Source organism: Onychostruthus taczanowskii, unplaced genomic scaffold, assembly GCF_017590055.1.
Source record: "Onychostruthus taczanowskii isolate IOZ18803 unplaced genomic scaffold, ASM1759005v1 scaffold64, whole genome shotgun sequence".
Classification (NCBI taxonomy): Eukaryota; Metazoa; Chordata; class Aves; order Passeriformes; family Passeridae; genus Onychostruthus; species Onychostruthus taczanowskii.
In genome coordinates this window covers 2,109,259-2,129,465 of record NW_024504122.1, presented here as the reverse complement: position 1 = coordinate 2,129,465, position 20,207 = coordinate 2,109,259, and the positions used below count along the sequence as shown (strand labels likewise).

Sequence of the window (20,207 nt, the reverse complement as noted above, 5' to 3'; positions counted from 1 at the left end):
CGTGACACCCGCGCCGCCACCGCGGGAAGGAGCGGGCGGGACACGCCCACCGCGGGGGCGGGGCCGGGGCGAACACGGGTCGGTGAGGGGCGTGGCCACGCGGGGGACGGGGCGGGCACTGCCGGGGGCGGGGCCACAGAACGGCTGCCGGTTCCGCGCGCGGGCCCGCCCCGGCGGGGCGCGGAGGTGTGTCGGCGCGGGCCCGCCTCTTGTGCGCGCCGCCGCCGGCTGGGGGTTGGAGCGAGTCCGAGTGGCCGGCGCGGGCCCTGCCCAGCCCGGGCGAGACACCAGCGGTTGTGTAATTACCGAGAGCGGCGATCTCCGGTGCGCCGCCGCAGGGCGGCTGCGGACCCTCGGCGCCGGCCGGTGCGGGGGCTGCTGCCGCGGAGAAGAGCGACGCTCGGGGCCGAGTCTGTCGGCGCTGCTGCGGCGCTCGGAACAAAGGGTCGCCCCCGGTCCCGCCGCGGCTGGGCTCGGGCGGCACCGCCGGGAGGGTGATGCTCTCCCGGGAACGAGTGGCCTCGCGTGTTCCCAGGAGGCTGCTGCGGTTCCACCGGTTTCTGTGCAGACAGCGCTCGGCTGATGAGCCCGTGTTGAGGGAAACTGAGTGACTGATGCTCCTCTAAAGGCCTGGCTTGGCCCGTTCCTGTCCGTGAGCCTCCAGGAGCGATTTGACGGCGGCGCTTTCACGTCGGGGCTGTCCCGGTGCCGACAGGAGCGGTGTCAGCTCGGCCGGAGCTCCTGTGCCGAGCGCTCAAAGCAGCTGCCGCGCACCGGGCGCTCCGTTCTGGGCCGAAGAGGATCCGGGAGCGGGGCTGTGTCCTGCGGGACAGCACCGAGTGCTCACATGAGAGGCACAGTCTGCTGGCTGATGGCTTAGACAGTGCTCGTTTGAGGCAGAGAATGTGAAGAAAAGTTGGAGCTTTTTTCCAAAGACTAGAAATTCTTGAAAATCCCAGGAAATCAAACACTGCTTTAGTTCTAGTGAAGGAGGAGGATGTCTGATACAAGTCCCAGTGATTTGCTTTATAATCTCTTCTTAGGTTATTCAGAAGATGTGGTTAAATCTGCAGGGAGATGTTTGAATGTGAAAATGAGGCTTTGGAATATCTGTTTGGCTTTGCTCTCTTCATTTGTTCATGATGAATTTTCTTAGATACTCAAATCTTTCTCAGCTCCTTTCTTAAAGACATGTTTGGAAGTATCTTTCTTAAACATATATACTTGAGTCTTGAGGAATGAAGCTTTTCCTTTTAATCTAGTCCAGAATTTGGATTTCAGTGATCCTTGAGGGTCCCTTGCAGCTCAGGGTTTTCTGTGGTTAATCCAATGTACGTTGATTTAATGTTGCTTTTGTTTCTAGGATAAACTGAAAAGCTCAGGGCAATTGATCTTCACCAGCCCTGATGCTCTCATCTGGGGTGGAGTCTCTCCTTGATTCCTCTGTGTCTGCTGCAATAGAGGAGTTGTACACTGGACTGCCAGAGAGCCTCTTCAGGGAACCCATGGCAGTGCCGGGGCCCAGCCTTGGCTTAGATGCACAGTCTGATGGGCCAGTACCCGTGCTGGCACACAGGGATGGGCCATGGACTTCTGCCATTGGCAACTTCTGCCCGAAGACAGAGGATTTGGGTGATATGCTCCAGGTGATTTCTCATGGGCCAGCAGAATCCTTTCCTGAAGAGTTATTACAGGCTGGAGACCTTGCAGAGGATGAAAAAAGCAGAAAAAGACACTTTAGGAAACTAGACTGTTCTAGTTATGAATACCAGAAAGAAGATGAAGAGGCACAAGGTGCTGAGGACCATCATGCTGAATGTTGCCCTTTAACTCTGGGGGGAAGTTGGTCAGAACAAGTAAGTGAATGCAGAAATGAATCCCTGCGTGATAATTTGAATTTAGGGTTAGAGTCACTGGGCAGTGGGTTTGGCAGTGGGTTTCCTGGTTCTTTTTTGTGTCTTCTTAGTATAGAGTCATAAAATTTCTTAGTATAGAATCATAAAATGGTTTGGGTGGGAGGAGGACCTTGAAGGTCCTTGTTCCAACCCCCTGCCATGGGCAGGGACACCTTCCCCTAGACCAGGTTGCTCAGAGCCCCGTCCAGCCTGGCCTTGGGCACATCCAGGGGGTGTGTGTGTCAGTATCTGGATTATTGTGGGTCCAGTGAAAAATTAGACAGTAGTTCAGCAGACCAGCAGTATTTTAAAGTGCCAGTGTTTTTGCTTGCTTAAATACTTTTGGAATGGTGTAAGGCAGATATGTAACAGAAGAAGGTGCACAGCTGAGTGCTTTACCTTAATTATTGGGTGTTGCATTATTTTGTGTGTTTAGTCCCAAATTTCCATATCTGTTTGATTTATCCGAATTTTTTTTAAAAATTGATTTATCGCTTTTGTGAAATTAAAATTATTAAATTCTTTATAGTCATTCCGTTTTCAAGGTGAATTTTGACATATTTCTAAATGCAGATAGTTTGGTTGTGGGATCATGGGTTGGTGGTTTTGCTGGCAGATCTAGGTCACCTTTTCCAGAGTTTGTAGTTTTGAGCCAAAGGAACAGTAGAAGGCAAGTTCTAATAGAGACAGAAAATGCACACATCTTTCCAGAAGTCTAGTGGTAGTGGTTTAGGGATGTAAACTAGACATGGAGACTGGATTACTCTTCTCATTCCAATTTTCAACAATTTGCATTTTAAGCCATGTGCTTACATTTTAGCTGCCACATCATAAGACTTCGTTGCTGTTAAATACAGCAATGTTTTGGGGAGACATCCTCAGTGCTTGTGTGAAGCCCTTGTGAAGGCTGCCTCTGGCTAAGGCTGATGTGTCTGGAGGTTTTTTAGTGAATTTCTTATTTTGAACTAACTCAGCTGAGCAGGTGCAGTCCCTGAGACATGAAACACTTCAGAAAATTTAACCATTTTTCTATCTAACCATAACTAACCATATTTCTGTCCTGTTTCAGGAGAACCCTCGCTTAAAAGAGCAAGAGGCCAAGTCTTTGAGAACTTATTGCACTGAAATTGCAGGATCTCTGAGGAACACAGGTAGTTATTTCAGCTGTACAGCCCTATCCAGCCCCTGCTTCTCTCCCAGTTATTTATTGTTGATTTAAAACAGATGAGTGATTGTGGGATGGCTCATTTAGAAAGTATTACCCTGTGTAACTATAACACTATCAAAAATTAATGCTTTACTTTCTCCTGGCAGGGTATGTACTTGCCTCAAGACCTTTTCTGTACATGTGTTTTAATTATTTGTTTCCAAAGCACAAGAGGTTTTTAATAGTAGATGTTTAGCATTTCCTTTTGTTTCAAAGATGGAGTGTATGAGAACAGTAATAGCATATATATATATATATAAGGATTACTCATTCATTTTTGAGTGTTCTAAAAAACAAAATTAAAAGCAGAAAGAGGACAGTTAAAGTAATTATTAATTTCATTATAATTCTCCATAGTTTTATAGCTCCAAGTACTTTGGTCACTTTTCCTGAATTTAGTAATTATTTTCTTTTTCCCCCCTTGCTATCTTTACCTAAACTTGTATTTAGCTGACAAATGCCATCTAGTCTTGTTGCTTGCTAGAAAATAGGGAAAAGATCTGCAGAAGTCTGAGTAAATATGTTCCCTGTAAAGTTTTGGGTATGAAGATATTCTACAGTAACTGTATTTTTTTTTTAATTAGCACCTTCTTTGTGATTTTACAGCAAAAAGTTTATGAATAATCCAAATTGCTTGGGCAGATGAGATATGTCTTGTTTTCCTATGGATGAGTTATTGACAGACATGTCTCCAAGGAAGAAGAAATGGAAAGGGCCACACAATTCCAGCCTGTTTCTAGGCTGGAGCAGATCAAGTCCCAGCCTATGTTGAATTTTGATGTTACAAATAAGCATTATTTTAATGTTGGCCATGGCTCCCTATGTGTTAAATTACAGGACCTGCATTCACCTACCTTGATATTAGAGGAATCTGAAATGTACAGGACTTGGAATGCTTGCTGCTCATGGGAATTTCTGTAGTGAAAAGGATTGGTTTTGTTGCCTTAGCTTTGTGGTAGAGTAGTTTGTTTTTTCCTCTAAAGACTTGTAGTAAAATTGTTAGTATCAATTATCACTTTTAAGAACATTTTGATAACCAACACTGCATGGAGTGTTGTGTACAACAAAAGGTACTTAATGAGCTGAATGCTTTCTAAATTTAGCAAATGGTTCTGATTTGCTTTATTTTTTTCTTATGCAGAAGAAAACCAAGCAAATGTTCAGGTGACAGCTGAAACTCTGCCAAAGCTCACTGAAGAAGTACAAGGTATGAAGGCTGATGGGACTAGGATATTTAGTAAATCAGGATACAGGAATGACAGAGTGAGTAAAGGTCTTCCACCTGAGAGCAATCAATGCTCAGACGTAGACACAGTCATGGCCAGAGCTGGGGTGTCAGAAACCAGCATCTTAGGTTTTTTAGAACCTTTAAAAGTCATGGACATTGGAGCAGCTACAGATCATCCACAAAAAACAAGGGACTATAGTGGGTCAAAAGCCCATGCTGCCATGCCATTGAGAACAGGGGGGAATGGTGTATCTGTTTTGGAGGTTAGAGAAGAAAAGTTATCCAGACTAAATCCTCTTCATGAATTCAATACGTCATTTGCTAATTGCCAGACTTGTCAGCAGGATGAAGAAAATGATGCTTATGACTTCTTTAAGGGTCCTGTACCTGAACAAAATGAACCTCATGAGTCGTTCTCAGCAGACAGCTGTAGAACACTCTCCACACAAAGTTCTGAAGTTTTATGTCCAGTTCTGAAAAGCAACTGTTATCTGGACTTTGGAAATGTGCCACCACAAAGCAGTTCTGCAGTTCACAGAATTATCAGTGAAACCCCCCAGAAGTACCTTCCCCAAAACATCAAACATTACACTCGTTATGATCATGGAACTGGGTTTTTAGAAAACCAAACCTCCACATCTGTACCAGTAGAGCAGATCTCAGTGGTAACGAAAAAAGGATTATCTAGTGCAAAAACTGATCCTAGGGAATTAAATGCTACTATAGGAAAGTCATACAGCTCTGAATCTGAAGAAGCAGCTGAAGTCTGGAGAAAAATTGCTGTGGGAGATAACGTTGAAATTTGTAGCTGGCCTGAAGCTCAAAAGGCTGCTAATTCTGAGCAGTGTCATTCTTCAGTTTTTAGTTCTGTTGCTTCATCTCCTGAGTTCTCAAAAGAGAAATATAAAATATTCCCATCAGAAGGTGATAAATTGAAAAAGGACCAGTGGCAATTCTCTGTCAGTGACCCATGCAAGAAGGATATACAAGAAAATAGTTTGTGGGTGGAAATAAGTAACATTGCTTCCCATGAAACTGGGCAGAGAGACACATGCTTTTATAGTACTGGCAATAAAATCCCTCCTCTCAGTAACCACAGCTGTCTTCATCTTAGTACCAAGCTAGAAAAAGAGTCACCCAAGGCACAACTGCTTGAAAATGAATCTGAGAGCAATACAACATCAGAAGAGTTGGCTGGTGGTTTAGTTGGAGCTGCAGAAGCTGATAGTAATGACAGCTTATCCACTGGGAAGAAAACAAATTTGTTTTATACACTAAATGTAACTCTACCTCCTGTTTTACAAAAGTCAAGAGAACCTCATTATAATGAGTGTCTTCCTTGTACTAACAATGAAGTTTCATGCAGGGACAATGCTTGGGATAATTGGTCTAGAAAAGAATTAATTGGTGCTTCTGGAACTGCAGCGGAACAAGTCGCTGAAGTTTTGCTTCATAAAGACAAATTCAAGTCTTCTGTAAATTCCATGACTTTTGATAATCCTAATACAGCAAGCAGAGTATCCCAAATGTATATAAAATCTTCTGCAGAAAATACGGAGAGAGTGATCACTGGTTTAGAAAATGAACATTGTCACACATGGCTTTGTAATAGTAAGAGTATAAAAAAACAGTGTACAGCTGCCAGTACTTCTTGTATTTTATCAGGGAGTGCACATGTGGATGAAGTTTTCCTGAACAGTCATTCTTTTGGTGTTGAAGTTGATAAGATTGAAGAAAATGATAATTTGGAAGGAGTGTCTTCATCAGGATATAACAGTAAAGAGTCAGTCATCTTTCCAGAAGCACACTCCTCTTTGGCACGTGGATCTCTTCTTTGTGAAGATGACTGGGGCAACAGAGGTATAGCTCTGCATGGGATAAATGATATTCCCACAGGAAAAACCATGTTTTGCTCAGCATATACTGCAGAGAAGTCTACTGCTACCTTGGCAAGAGATGAGGTCTCAAATAAGAATATGGAGGTTGTGGAACAATTTGATCTTTGTAAAGTAACGGGCAGTGAAATTGTTTGTGACAGAGATGAGCCAAAAGGACACATTGGCATGTGTGCTTCCCAGAGAGATGAATTTGATAAAACAAGAGCTGTGGATTCCCCAAATGCTCCTGAAGGCAATAAGAGAAATAGGACTAGTGAACGGCTATTAGTCAGATATTTGAACAAGAACACCTGTGCTCATAATTTTGGATTTTATAACTCTCTGTTAGGCCCATGGAAGAGAGAACTTGACACACATGAGCAGGAAGAAATGCCATTGCTCACAGCTGATCCCTCCGAGTGCAGCGCTTCAACCTGTGATCCACAGCCAGCACTCAACAACATGAACATTCCAACACAACATGCTGGCCAAACAGAACAGACCCTGTGTCCATTGGGAAATCAGTTTCATCCACGTCAGAGTGAGCCTGATGTCCCAGTGCTGGGCAGTGAGCAACATTTAGAAAGTTTAACCAACCAACCAAACACTGGCTTGCAAACCATAAGTTCTGTGGAAAGAGACAAAACTGATCCTAATCACAGTGAAGAGGTTCTGCTAAAAACAGGTGGTGACCTGCCTCTGTTAGACCATAAAGGTGCAAGAGAAGCCAGGTTTAAAGGAGCTGTACAAGAGAATGTAATGGGTTTGGACTCTTTAATTGGTGTGAAAAATGAAGATTCTTCAGGATACATGGATTCCATAAGTCATCTAATTGAAGAGAAGACAATCAGACTACAAGAACATGAGAACAGATGTGAAAGAAACAATAAAGGAGTTCTTGAAGGAAACTTTTCTGATGACAAACCACAGTGCTCACAGCAGGCTCGTTTTATCCAATGTGCAAAAGAGAAAGCAGAGCTGGTGTTTGCAGGAAGCAAAATGCAGCAATCTTTGCCAAAGATAAAGTGGTTGGTGGAGAACCAGGAAAATAAAATTAGTGCTCAATTTCTTTCCACTTCATCAATTCATGGGAGTCTTTCATACAAGCCAGAAAATATAAATGTGCTTTCAGATACAGAAAACAGAGAAAGTCTGAGTACAAATCCTATCTTAAATAACTCTCACCCACAGTTAACTATTGAGCCTGGTAAAGAAACTGATGCTCAAAGGGGTGTTGGTCCATCTCATTTTGGAAAGTTTGACATCCAAGAATCTTGTGTTGAGACTCAGGCAGATTCAGAAACTGTGTCAGCTCTGAACTCTCACATCTCTTTGCCTGAGAAAGAAAAGCTGTGTATGTCACCCGAGAATACACAAAGAGATAATTATGATTCATCTTCAGCTGAAGTTTTTAGCAAAGATACTTCAATGACAAAAATTCTTTCTGTAACAATTTCTGTTAAGAAAAAATCCAGCAATATTGAGGTTCCATCTTCAGGGAATGAATCAGCAGCTGGATCTCTGAATGGTGCCAAAAGCTCAAGAGTTTGTGCCCACAGCAAAGAAAGTTTGACAGGTGAGGGGCTTTGCATGCCAACCATGAAAGACATGGAAATGAGGTCACCAAAAAGTCCTCCTGGTCAAGAGAAGTTTAAGGCTACAGATAAGCCAGAAAATATAAATGTGCTTTCAGATATGGAAAACAGAGAAAGTCTGAGTGTAAATCCTATCTTAAATAACTCTTGCCTGCAGTTAACTTTTGAGCCTGGTAAAGAAACTGATGATCAAAGGGGTATTCATGCATCCTATTCTGAAAAGTTTGACATCCAAGAAACTTCCAGTAAGACTTGGGTGGATTCAGAAACTGTGTCAGCTCTGAACTCTCACATCTCTTTGCCTGAGAAAGAAAAGCTGTGTATGTCACCTGAGAATACACAAAGAGATGTTTCATCTGCAGACAAAAAATTCAGCAAAGATACTTCAATGACAAAAATTCTTTCTGTAACAATTTCTGTTAAGAAAAAATCCAGCAATATTGAGGTTCCATCTTCAGGGAATGAATCAGCAGCTGGATCTCTGAATGGTGCCAAAAGCTCAAGAGTTTGTGCCCACAGCAAAGAAAGTCTGAAAGGTGAAGGGCTTTGCACACCAACCATGAAAGACGTGGACATGAGCTCACCAAAAAGTCCTCCTGGTGAAGAGAAACTTAAGAATACCTGTGTAGAAGAGATGATAGGAAAAGAGGTACCCCCTAGAGGAAGGTTGACCAAACACTGTCCATGGGCCTTGTTGGAAGATTCTAAAGAGTCTGGTAGCAAAATAGTCCCCCTCAGGACTGAGAATTATGGAAAGGTTTTGGAAGAAATCCCAAGATCCAAACTAAATAATCTTTCAAAAGAAAAACAAAATGATACAAAGCTCCCAAACTTAGCAGGTACCAGTGTACTTTCAGAAACTGTGCATGATTGTGAGCCTGGAGCTGTATCTGACACAGAGGCTGCCCCAGAAGTGCAGGATGATACAACGCCCACATTTTCTCCACCTCTGAGCACACTATCAGACAGTTGCAAAGAACCATCCCCAAACTGTGTGGTTTGCAGTGAAGTGTGTGTGCCTTACAAATTAAATGCATGGAGCAGAGATAATGTAAAGGAAGTAACAGAAGGTCAGGACAAAATACCAACTCGTGCAGTTTGCAAGGAAAATAGGGCTTTATGTTCAGAGAGACTTGATCAAATAGAGGAACGTCAAGTATTTATACAGAAGAAGTATGGAAAGATGAAAGTACATCAGTTGGGCAAGGCACAACAAGAACAGAAGTTAAAACATCAGGAGAAAGCAAAAATCATACTGCAACCAAATATGTTGCACAGTTCTGAACTCTTATGCAGCTCTTCAGCTGAGTTGATGACATCTAGAAATACAAAGTTTGGAGGCGCTTCAGGGGAGATTGCTGCTGCAAGAGGCAGTGAAAGTAAACCATGTAGCACTTTACAAGAAGTTAAAAGGCCAAAGATTACCACAGATTTTATTAGTTCACAGTTTTTGAAGACTCAGGATTCAGAAATGGAAAGCCTGAACCTTAATTTAGGGTATGATGGGATCCCTGGTGCCTTTGGAACGACAAATAAACGAAGAGGAACTACAAATAAACTAAGAGGACCTCTTCCATTAAAAATACAACCTGGAAGGACATGCAAAAAAGTTCCCACATTGTATCAGCTAAAAACCATAAGAAAAATAAAACAAATTAAGAGTTCACCTGTCTCTGAGATTCCCCTGGAAATATTCCCTAAACAGGAAAACCCACTTCTGGAATCTTTGTACTTTCCATGTAAACCACCGACAGTGGAAAAGGAAACAGCCATGAGATTTGCACATATGCCAAGACAGAGGGCCAAGAGGTGCAGTTTGTTGAACAGCTTGAAATTCAGAAAATGTACCAAAGAACCAGTATTGTTATTGTTGAGCAAGTTGTCTGCAATGGCCAGCAAGCTCCTGGCCCCTGCCAAAAGCAGCCGTAACTCAGAACCTCTGCCATATTCTTCTGAAATTCTTCCAGTGGGTGACAGGTACAGCCAATGTAGATCTAAAAATCTCTTGGAAGCCTTTTCTTGCATTAACAGGAACGTACACTCACGCTGGGCTGACAGCTGGTGCACCAAGATGTTCAGCTTTCAGCCTTTGGCACTTTATCCTGTAGAAACTACCAAAATACTTTCTTCAGACTTAAGCCACAAACCTCCAGCCTCTTTCTTGGACACCTCGGTTTTCCCAATTTCTTTTCACATAAAATTGGACTCCAGTCCTGTGACAGACCTCAGAGGGATTACATCCCAGCACTCTGTACATCACAGCCCAGTTTTCAGAGAAACTCCAGCACCAGCTTCAAAGTGGACTTTATCTTTTCTCCTGTCTCAGAGCTGTTCAGAAACAACAGCTTTCCGGGAAGATTCCTGTGTAAATAATGAGCTTCATTCCTCACACTCCACAACAACCCCCAGGACTGTTGCTGTTCATCTTGACCCTGGAAGAAACACTGTAGCTGGAAGAAGAGGAGGTTGTTCCACGCTTGGCCTTCACACAGTGTTAGCACTTTCTTCCCCTGGATGTTACAGGATTTGGACAAGAAGAAGAAACTTAACCAGTCATATTCCTACCATCCAGAGACTGTTTATATCGCAGTTGGCGCAGGGTTTGAAAGGGGACAGGTTCCCGAGGTGTGTATCCGATGAGCTCGTCTCCTCATTGCCATACTCACTGGGCAGGGTGTTGTCCATATGGAGTCAGCATGGTCCTGCTGCCCGTCCTTCCGAAATCACTCCTCTCCATTCCAGTCACTGCAAGTGGCAGCCAAGTGTGGGCATCGAGAACAGGTAAAACCCATCAACTTATTTCTGAGATTAAATGTGTGCAGGGTATATTCTTGCTCCTTTTTGGGAGGGAGAGGGTAATTGCAGCTTGCGCTGGAGGGTCAGTTTCTCCTGTTCCATATCGACACATTCTGCTCCAGGAATGGCTCAATGTGGAAGATCCTTTCTTACAGAACAGTCTTGTAGCTGAATTGAAATATATTTGCCTTCACTTCTTTAATACTATCCTGTTTCAGCAGAATGGCTAACTCTATTTTCTTCTCCCTTGCAAAATATACACACCATGCATCAGAGTATATAATGCAAAAGGTGAGCTACTTCATTAGGTCTATTCAGAGTGACTGCAGAAGAACTGGATTTCTGAGGTAGGAAAGTTTTTTTCAGAGGTCTGAGCCACAAATACTCCTTGGAACCACTGTGAAATGCTCAATATCAGGTTAGGAAGAATTGTAAAGGGCGGGGGGTGTCATTCAGTAACATTTTCAATTGTATTCCATGACCATTCTATGCTAATTTAAACCTCTTTATGCATGCTATGGCTTTTCATATGTGATGTTGGCACAAGCAATTGTAGCTCCAGTTAACATTGGTAATGAATTTTTCTCTGTGTGTCAATCTTGTTACGAGTAGGAAGAGGACTGAAATCTACTTTGCATATTTAATTTTACTTTGTTATGAGCATTTAAGATCATTTTGCTAATAAAAAGAATGAAAGAAGTTCCTAGCTCTGTTACAGGATTTTTGTATGCCCTTGAGCAAAGATTTTGCCCTTTATCCCTTAGTAACATAAGGAAGTCCAGTCCCTGATTTTGTCACCTTGCAATTACTGGGCAGAGAGCTTCATGATCACTGTACCAAAGTCTGTTTAATTAATTGTTTTGATTAGTGTGGTAGTCTGTAGAGAACTGTTGAATTTAGCCTATGTCAGAGATTGACACAAATGTAACCAAAAATGTTGCCAGATAACAAATGCACTTTGCTTTGTATAAATGGGTATCATACCTAAAAGTTTATCTCTTGTTAGTATAAGTTCTTATGTCTGCCAAAGGTGTGAGTGAGCTTGTGAAAGCACTACTCCATTCTGGAGTTGTCTGCACTAAAAGAATTAAGTTGAATAATGGCATAGAGACAACTTTTGCAGCACATTCTATGGGACTTGCTTCCATTTTCATTCCATACTCTGAAAGTGATCATACCAGTAAAAGTACAGTTTGAGAACTGAACTTAAAAATAACACATTGTTAAAAACAAAACAAACGTCTTTTTAAAACGTAGTTGTGTGTATAAGGTGAATTCAGTATTTTGTGCTGCTGAGGCATGCTCTCCTTGGACTGGGAGATCAGAACCTGGGGTTTTTCCCCCCATCCCTAGGTCTGCAGGCTCCTCAGCAGCTCAGGCAGCATATCCAGTTAGCTCATGTCTAAGAGGATTTCATTCCTGACGTAAGGAGTCATTGGAAAAGAGCGTGCTTTGTTATGAGTGGTGATCTTTTTCCCAAAGGGAGAGTATTCAAATCAAACGTTTTCACTTTAAGTGAAAAACAATCCTGAGTTAAAATACCCTAAACCTCAATTTGGTTGTTTTTTTTTTTTTTCTCTAAAATACCTTGCACCTATGTGTATGAGGCAGATGTAAATCTGTCCCACTCAGATGTTTGGTACATAAATATAAGAGGTATGTTTGGTGCAGTATAAAAACCTTTTCAGCTCCCCCTATGACAGAAATTCTTGCCTGTTTTAGGATAATTAAAATCAGAAAAATAATAAAGTTCCTTGCAGGCCATTTTCATCTGCAAAAGATTTGTTCTCTTTAAAATATTTCACCCACAACTAGTGTTCTTAATAACCAGGAGAACAAGGAACTAAAGTATTGCCCTACCTAACTTCCACTGTCCCTTCCACTGTGAATAATAAAAGCATTCTTTCAGTGAAGTTTTTTTTTTTAAATTAATGCTTATTTGAATTAAAAATTTCTAAAGTGATTTCCTTCTGTCCTTGTAATTTTGTAGTATTATTGCATATAACAATAAGCTCTGTCTGTAACAGAGAGGGCTCTGCTGCACTATCAATACAGGTTCCAGCAACACTGGAATAATGGGTGGAATGTTGAAACAAAAGGTTACAGTTCTGACATAAGTGATAAACACACTATGTGGGTCTTTCTGACCTCTTTATGTGTAGTTGGACTTCCCTGTGCTTCCAGCATGGCTGGTTTTCATTTCCTTTGTAGAACTCCAGTCTGGCTGTAACATCTTTGCTTTAGAACAGTGAAGTGCATTTCACTGTTGGTTAGAGAGAACAGCAAATACAGGAATTGCTGTTGAATGTAATAAAAGCTGTCCCAAGTGATTTCCTGCTGTTAACAGTGTGGGCACAAAAATAAAGCTTAATATCAAAAGACTTAGAGCTGCTGTGCTGACTTTTATGCCATAGAATTCTGGTAATTACAAACCCTTATGGAAAGGCCTTTGGTTATTCCAATCAAGTAAGGGTATTGCAGGCTGTGGGAGTTGGAGACAACAGGGAGTTAATTTAATGGAGGTACTTCCTTTTACCTGTTACTGTTGCCATTATGCACTATTTTCTTTAGTAACCAAATCCTTCAAGGTTTTTGGTTACTTTAATTGTAAAAACTTGGGGTTTTGAATAAGGAAAATAGACTTTCATAGAAAGAATTACAATTTTTAGACTAAATAATTATGACTTTTAATATTACTGTCTCATTCTCTTTCTGTGCCTTGATTTGCTTTTCTCATTACTAGCATTTTAAAATGAAAGCAGGACAGTTTCCCTAACAATGAAATTTAGTTGCCTAAACAGCAGATGTGGCTTTCTTTTGTATCATTTTAGCCTTTCATTCTCATTCCTGATATGAACATCTTGTCTTACAGTCCATTTTATACTAATAATTTTTCCCTCATCTTTTTATAGTGTAGACCTAATTTCTGTCTTTTGTTTTGTTTTGTTTTTCCATTCCTCTTTGACCCAGCTGTGCCATGTTACCACACTCACCTGTACAGAGTATGGGAGCACTGCAGAGCACAGGCCATGCGATACGGTGAGTACCTGGGATGCTGGTATTTATCCTGAGTAGTGGGATCATAACCTTCCTCAGAAAGCCATTGCTAATGTCGTTTTGGCTTTCTGCTTTTGGCAATTCACTCCCAGAACAGCTTTCTGATTAAGGAGTGGGTGAGGTAAGCTGACTGAGTGATGAAATGGAGGAGCGGAGGGGCAGTTATGCAAACACCGCATAGAACATTGGACAGAACACTTCTGTTACTTCCAGCCATGTTGTGCCACTTCTTATGAAATGAATGTGTGAAACTATAGAAGTTTGACTCCTTACTTGGATAGAAATTTGACTCCTTACTTGGATAGAAGTCCTTTCTGCCTTAGCAACTGGACAATAGGTGCTGAAACTTCCTTATATTCCTTCTAAGTTTAGGGATGGCAGGTATCAAAGCTACATTTCATCTGTAAACAAAAAGCGTGATTAATAGTTGTGTCAAATAAATTTGCTGGCAGAAAAGGAGGATTGATCCCTTTCTATCAGTCGATATATAGAGCTGTGTACTGTTTAGCTGTATTAAAAGAGTGGGTTTTAAAAGACATGTTCAAATACTCTGGCAGTTCAGTTGGTGTCAGTATCAATGTGGGATGCAGCAGGTTTGGGCTGTGTTTGTGTACCAGAGTTCACTTACTTGGGCAATTTCTGTGAAATGTGTTGGTTTTTTGTGCCCATACTGCAATTTAGAAACATCTCCTGAGACCATGAATGCTGCTGCATTATCAGTTGGGTATCAATCTACATGTGTTCCCTTCTTTCTCTGTTGCAGTCTGGAAACTTCATTCCCTCCTCCGTTACCAAAGCCTCATGCACTTCCAGAGTCATTGCCATCTCCCCCCAGGCTTTCAGCATCTGAGCTCCAGATCCCTGCCCTTGATGAAGCAGATGCTTCTGTTCCACCCTGTCTGAGATCCCAAGATGACAGAGAACTGAAAAAAGTGAGTTCATTTTATATTTTACATCTCTCAGACTCCTGGTTCTCCAGAAGCTGAAGCTGCTGGATATTATCAAGTAACTGTTAAAGATGAGGAGAGAAAACAGGCTGCAGGTCCTACTCTGTGCTGCTGCTTGCTTTGATTCAAGCAGAAAGAAGGTGGCAAGCCAGAGAGGAATGTTTATTCTATAAATAATGTGTATTCAGAATAAAAGGGAATTCTTTTGACTAGTATGGTTTTAATTTCCTTGATTTTAATTTTCCATCTTTCTTTCTTAAGACTGAGCCAGAAAAGAGGCCAAAGAAAGTCTCACAGATCCGAATCAGAAAAACTGTTCCTAAGCCAGACCCTAACCTTACTCCAATGGGACTACCCAAACCAAAAAGGTGAGCAGTACCTCTGAAATGGACTCAAAGCCTATGAATGTAATTATTTCAATAAATGCTTCTCTTACCACACTATTTATACAGCCCCAGTTGAGTGACATCTGATGTTTACTTCCTTTACAAGAAATGACTGACACAGCTCTATCAACTCAATCAAAATTACTGACTGGAGTTTAGCAAAATGTGAAAAAGCAAGCTGCAATGCAATCATTTTTCTAAAGAAGAAAGAAGTTGTTATTGATAAAGTGAAAATCAGTCAACCTGCAGTGCACAGTGAGATGAAGTTATCTGTTAGGAAGTTCTGTTGATGCAAATTGTGTTGGAGTTTTTCACAGTTTCTTTGTTTGGGGTGTGATCTTAGGGAAGCATTAGTTCAGTGAAAGTGTGGGGAATCACAGTGCCAGATGATGATAAAGTTTTCCAATCAGTCATCTAGTGTTCCTGCTGGTCAGATCAGTCATACTTCATCTAGTGTGACTTCTGTCCTAAACACAGGTACCACCTTTGACAATGGAATGCATTTCTTCAGAGATGCCTTGGTAATTGTCAATAACTAAAATCAGTCTCAAGAGATGAAGTATTAATCTGCTAAACTGTAAGACTTCTCAGCTTTCACAAAAAAGTGAAGGGGATTTCCCCTTTTGAGCATCATTATTTCAAAGCATCATAGAATGCTGGAAGAAGTATTGATCTCTGCAGAAAGTGCAAGTCTTGACACCAACCTTATAAAAACACTGTATGACATTATGTGCTTCATGAGCTCATTTTTCATTCCTATTTGTCCCCAGTTAGTTAAAGCATAATTAGTTAGCATTTAGGCACAGAATGCAAACAGTACTTGTTGCTTGTAAATCTGCTTGCTGTGAAGAGAGATTGTTTTGAGATTCTTCCTTCTAGATTGATTTGTCATTACTTTTTCAGGCTTAAGAAGAAAGAATTTAGTTTAGAAGAAATTTACACAAATAAGAACTATAAATCCCCTCCTCCTGCCAGGTTGGTTCTGCTTCCTATAAGAAAACTTGAGATAAATGTAAATTAACTGGGAGGGGGATGGGGGGAGGAGGAGATGAAAGCTAAGAGGGAGATATATTCTTAAAATTGGTCTAGTTTAAACTGCTAGAGAAAGTTAATTTAAAAATAGTATATTTTATAGTTTGGATGTGAAAAAGTGAAATAGAATGTGAACTAAGAATTTGCAGCTGTTTAAGTATGGATTTGTATATTTTTTCATTTATCCATTCATTCCAGTCTCCATCAAAGTACAGCACTTACTTTCCAAAATTCAAAGGGAATTAATGTTGTTTAAAATACCAACAATCTTGGCCTGTCATCAAATGTTCAAACTTATTTATTCTGTAAAATTAAGATTCTATAATTGTGCTTTAGAACTGAAATACAAAGAGATTCTATCCAAATGTCTGTGCAGCAATAACAACTCAGCTGGCAGTAATGTGCATTGTAGGAGGTGTAAGGTGTGTGGAGGGGCTGTAAAAATGTCAAAGTTAGAGGTGTGTTTACCTGGGTTATGAAATCCCCCAGTCTCCCTGTCAGTGTAAGGTGGCTGCTGCTAAGGTATTCATGAGTTCTGTTCTTTTTTTAACCAGGAGCTTGGAAACAATTTTTGAGGAGCCCAAGGAGAAGAATGGACACTTGATCTCTGTCAGCCAGCAAAAGAGAAAGCGGATTCTTGAGTTTCAGGACTTTACTCTTCCCCGGAAAAGGAAGACACGAGGCAAAATCAAAGCAGTGGGTAGTTTCACCCGAGCAAAAAGAGCTGCACTGCAGAGTGCAGAGTTAGATGTTCTTCTGAGTCAGAAGCTAATGGACCTTGAAGCCTTTTTTGCAGAGGAGGTTGAGCAGGAGCAGGCCTCCAGCATCTGAGGGAGTCACTTAGCTGGAAACGGTCCAGTCAGCTTCTTTAATGTTTTTTTTCTTGGGAGAAATCTACTGACTTGTTCATACCTTACTCTGCCACTCTGTTCTAACATCTGATAATCAGTTTTTGGCTGTGACCCTCTTTAAGGTGCTATATTTTTTTTAATGCTGTTGGAGGGATTCTTCTAAGTCCCTGTTTGAGTGTAACACAGCCACATGAAATTTACCCTTCCTTTCTCAACCTCTGAAAATAACTGCTTATATTTAATTAATTATGTTTATATGTCTTTTGGGGGTAGAGTAGGAGTGTCAAGGAGGAAGTAGTGCACCTTCAGTGATGCTAGAACTCTGTACTCCAGATCATTTGCACATTTGAGTCTGCTGTTGTTACTGTAATGGCTATTTTTAACAAGCTGACAAAAGAGATAAGGTGTTTGATAAAGAAAAATTCTAGCAAACACCTTCTTGATATATACCACTAACCTTTTGATAATTAAAAGTAGCTGTCTAGGCTTATGTTCAATTGTTTCTTCCTTCTGTTAACTTAGAAGGGTCCTTCTAAGTTTCTTTGCCCTTCCAGGCTCCAGGCAGCAGAAGCCCCACATAATTAGACATTAAATAACTTGCACTTTGTACATGCTTCTTTTAACTTGATTCAACTCAAAAAAGGTGATCTTTTAAGGAAAAATGGTGCCCAGTACTATTTTTTCCCAAATAGCAGATTTTTTTACTTACTTGGCTGATGCCAACTTCTCCAGAGGAAAAGATAATTGGTCCATGAGGGTGTTAAGCTGCAGGATACATAGGCAGAGATTTTTATTTAACTGAGCTGAGCTGCTGCATGCAGAGAAGACCAGCAAAATCTTTGATAGTTGTTTTAAAATTATTTTAATTCCATTCACACTAACTTGATTTTAATGTCAACAAGAAGGTTTGGGGGGGGTTTTTTGGGTTTTTTTACCATTTTAGATTTACAATTCCTGTAGCTCATAATTAGCTATTCTCTGTGTAGCACTGTTGTACGTAATAGCCAGTGCTGTACAAAGAGCCTCCAAGTACGTGGACATTGTTTTTGTTAGGTAAGGCCATATGTAATTGTCTGATGCAGCACTGGGCAATTTCTCAGCTCTGCCTTTGGAAGGAAGAGAGCTCCCTTCTGGCATAACTTCTCTTAAACTTAACTTGAAGCAAAATTCCAATGCTAGCTGCTGTTCAGGTAATTTCTGTCCCTTAGTGCCTAGAGATGTTATTCAGGCAAAGCTGTTGTTGCTGGGATGCTCAAATTTAATTAGTCTGTTCTTTCTTTCACTTGTCACTTGAACTTGCACTTTCTTATTTATCTACCCATATAATAGAGTTTCTATTTACCTTCAAATTGAGTAAATATCTAGTGGGTGGGTATTTTTATAAAGTCCCAATAAATGCAGGACTGCAAATACCATCATTATCTTCTATTGCTCTACCACTTCTATTACTGACCAAACAGAAAACTAAATGTTAACAAGCAATCTGTTGAATTGCAGAGCTTTGAGAGTAGAGAAATGGAAGAGAATTATTACACTGTGTGTGCCTGAGTCTTGAAAGAAATCTGATCTGGGTTTGTTTTGCTCCCAGCTTGTGCTGGGATTTGTAGAAGTTTATATTCTTGTTTTGAAGGCTAATTATCTTTAATCAAGAAGACTGAAGAAAAGAGAGGAGTGCACACTTAGAGTAGTAGTGTTTGGAGTTTGAGGGTAAAATAACAAGAAAAACCTTGAACATAATGACATAGTATTTTTCTGGTTAACTTACTGGGCTGTTATAGAACATTCTAATTGACCCCCTTTATTTTTGTAAAAAGAAATTCCTAAAAAACAAAGATCAACTGCCTCCTAAAAAATGTTTGAAAGTTTCCCTAGGTTGGCTTATTAGCCCAATTATTGACTAGTTGGCAGTGGTAGCAAGAGTGAGAGATATATTTTTATGGATTTATGCTATAGAATGGGATTGTTACAGAGCATTCATTCACCTTCTATTCATATGGGAGGCTTGCAGTAAACTTACTGGGGCTTTCAAGGAAATAAAGATTGGGATGGGGGGGGGAGAAGAGACTTGGATCCAGGAGAAGTTCAGACCTCTGATGTGCTTCAAAAGATAGAATGTGTTGAGTCTTTTCCTTTGGGTTATGTTGGGTTTTATTTGTTTTGTTTAGGGTTGTTTTATTTTTAATTTTCTTCCCTGCTCTCTCTTGTTTCTGATTGCATTGAAATAAGATTTATGAACTTTTTTTCCTACAAGCTGCAGTGGAGAGAGCAGAGCAGAGACAACACTCAAATACTCTTTGGTTTACAGAAATTGGAGGAGTTACAAAATGATATTGCAGTTGTTCAGCTTCTCCCAGACCTTAATTTGTGGAAACCCAAACACACAGCATTATTTCTTTAGTTTAGTGTTTGTATGACAGTGTAAGCTAGAGGAGACCAAGCATCTCTTCCCCTCTCCAGCATACAGGTGTCAGTCCTGCTTATGCACTTTTTTGTTTTTTCCTTTCCCACCTCTGTTTCTGTTTACAGCACTCATGGAACAGCCATGTTCCTTGTGGCTGCTGCTTGTACACTGGGAGTGATGACTGGGCAAAAGCTGGGCATTTGCCATTCTGAGCTGCTTCTGTCACAGCTAATTAAAAGAAAAAAGTGTAGAGGATTAATCTTTTGAGGTCTTGCATATATCCCTAACAGAAGGATATGTACACTTGCCTTTTCATTAAGTGGATCCACTCCAGTGGGGATGTTTTTATATCACTATGGAAAGTACATCACAAACTGATGACCAGAACAGCTTGAGAAGGATTGCAAAGCTTTTGCCATGTCCTGTCTCTTAGTTGAGCCAAGCAGCTCTTTGCTAAATTTGCTGATTGTCAGAGATAGAAGGATCATTTTCAAAAAAAAAAAAAAAGAAGAAGAAAAAAGTCATTGTTTTCATCATGCTATGACTGGAGCAGCTAAGGCTCCTTAGTGTATGGAGCAGCATTTGCCTGGCTGGCTTGTGTCTGCATACATTTGAGTTGTGGTGCTTGCTGGAAATGATTTCCTGCAAGCAGTTCTCATTCATTGTATTTTATTTCAGGTGGGCCTTTGGTATATTATGTTCCAGGTGCTTTTCTAGAGTATGGATAGTAACTGTGGATTAAAAGTCTGTATGATGCTATCAAGGTAACAAATAGCTCAATGAGAATTTGTACATTTGTGCCATTAGCCTCCATCATGCTCTTGGCATTTTGTTTCTGTTCAATATTGTGTGCATCTAAAATTTTACTGTTTCTTTTGTGTGTGTTTTTAATTTATGGAAATAAATTTTTCTGAGAACTTTTCAGGTTTTTAAGG

At 40.8% G+C, this 20,207-nt stretch overlaps 1 protein-coding gene across 2 annotated transcripts; it reads left to right on the top strand.

Moving 5' to 3' along the window:
* The first annotated feature begins 201 nt into the window (after positions 1-201).
* PRR14L (proline rich 14 like) lies at positions 202-20,192 on the top strand. Of its 2 annotated transcripts, XM_041420278.1 has the most exons (9): positions 202-1,856; positions 2,965-3,046; positions 4,244-4,309; positions 6,557-10,583; positions 13,569-13,637; positions 14,419-14,587; positions 14,864-14,970; positions 15,892-15,963; positions 16,575-20,192. In XM_041420278.1, exons 1-9 carry the CDS (start codon positions 1,407-1,409, stop codon positions 16,849-16,851), a joined length of 5,319 nt encoding a protein of 1,772 aa, XP_041276212.1. In that variant the 5' UTR covers positions 202-1,406; the 3' UTR covers positions 16,852-20,192. The 2 variants fall into 2 exon arrangements, with proteins under 2 accessions (XP_041276212.1, XP_041276211.1); XM_041420277.1 differs by having other exon boundaries at positions 4,244-10,583.
* The last annotated feature ends 15 nt before the right edge of the window (positions 20,193-20,207 follow it).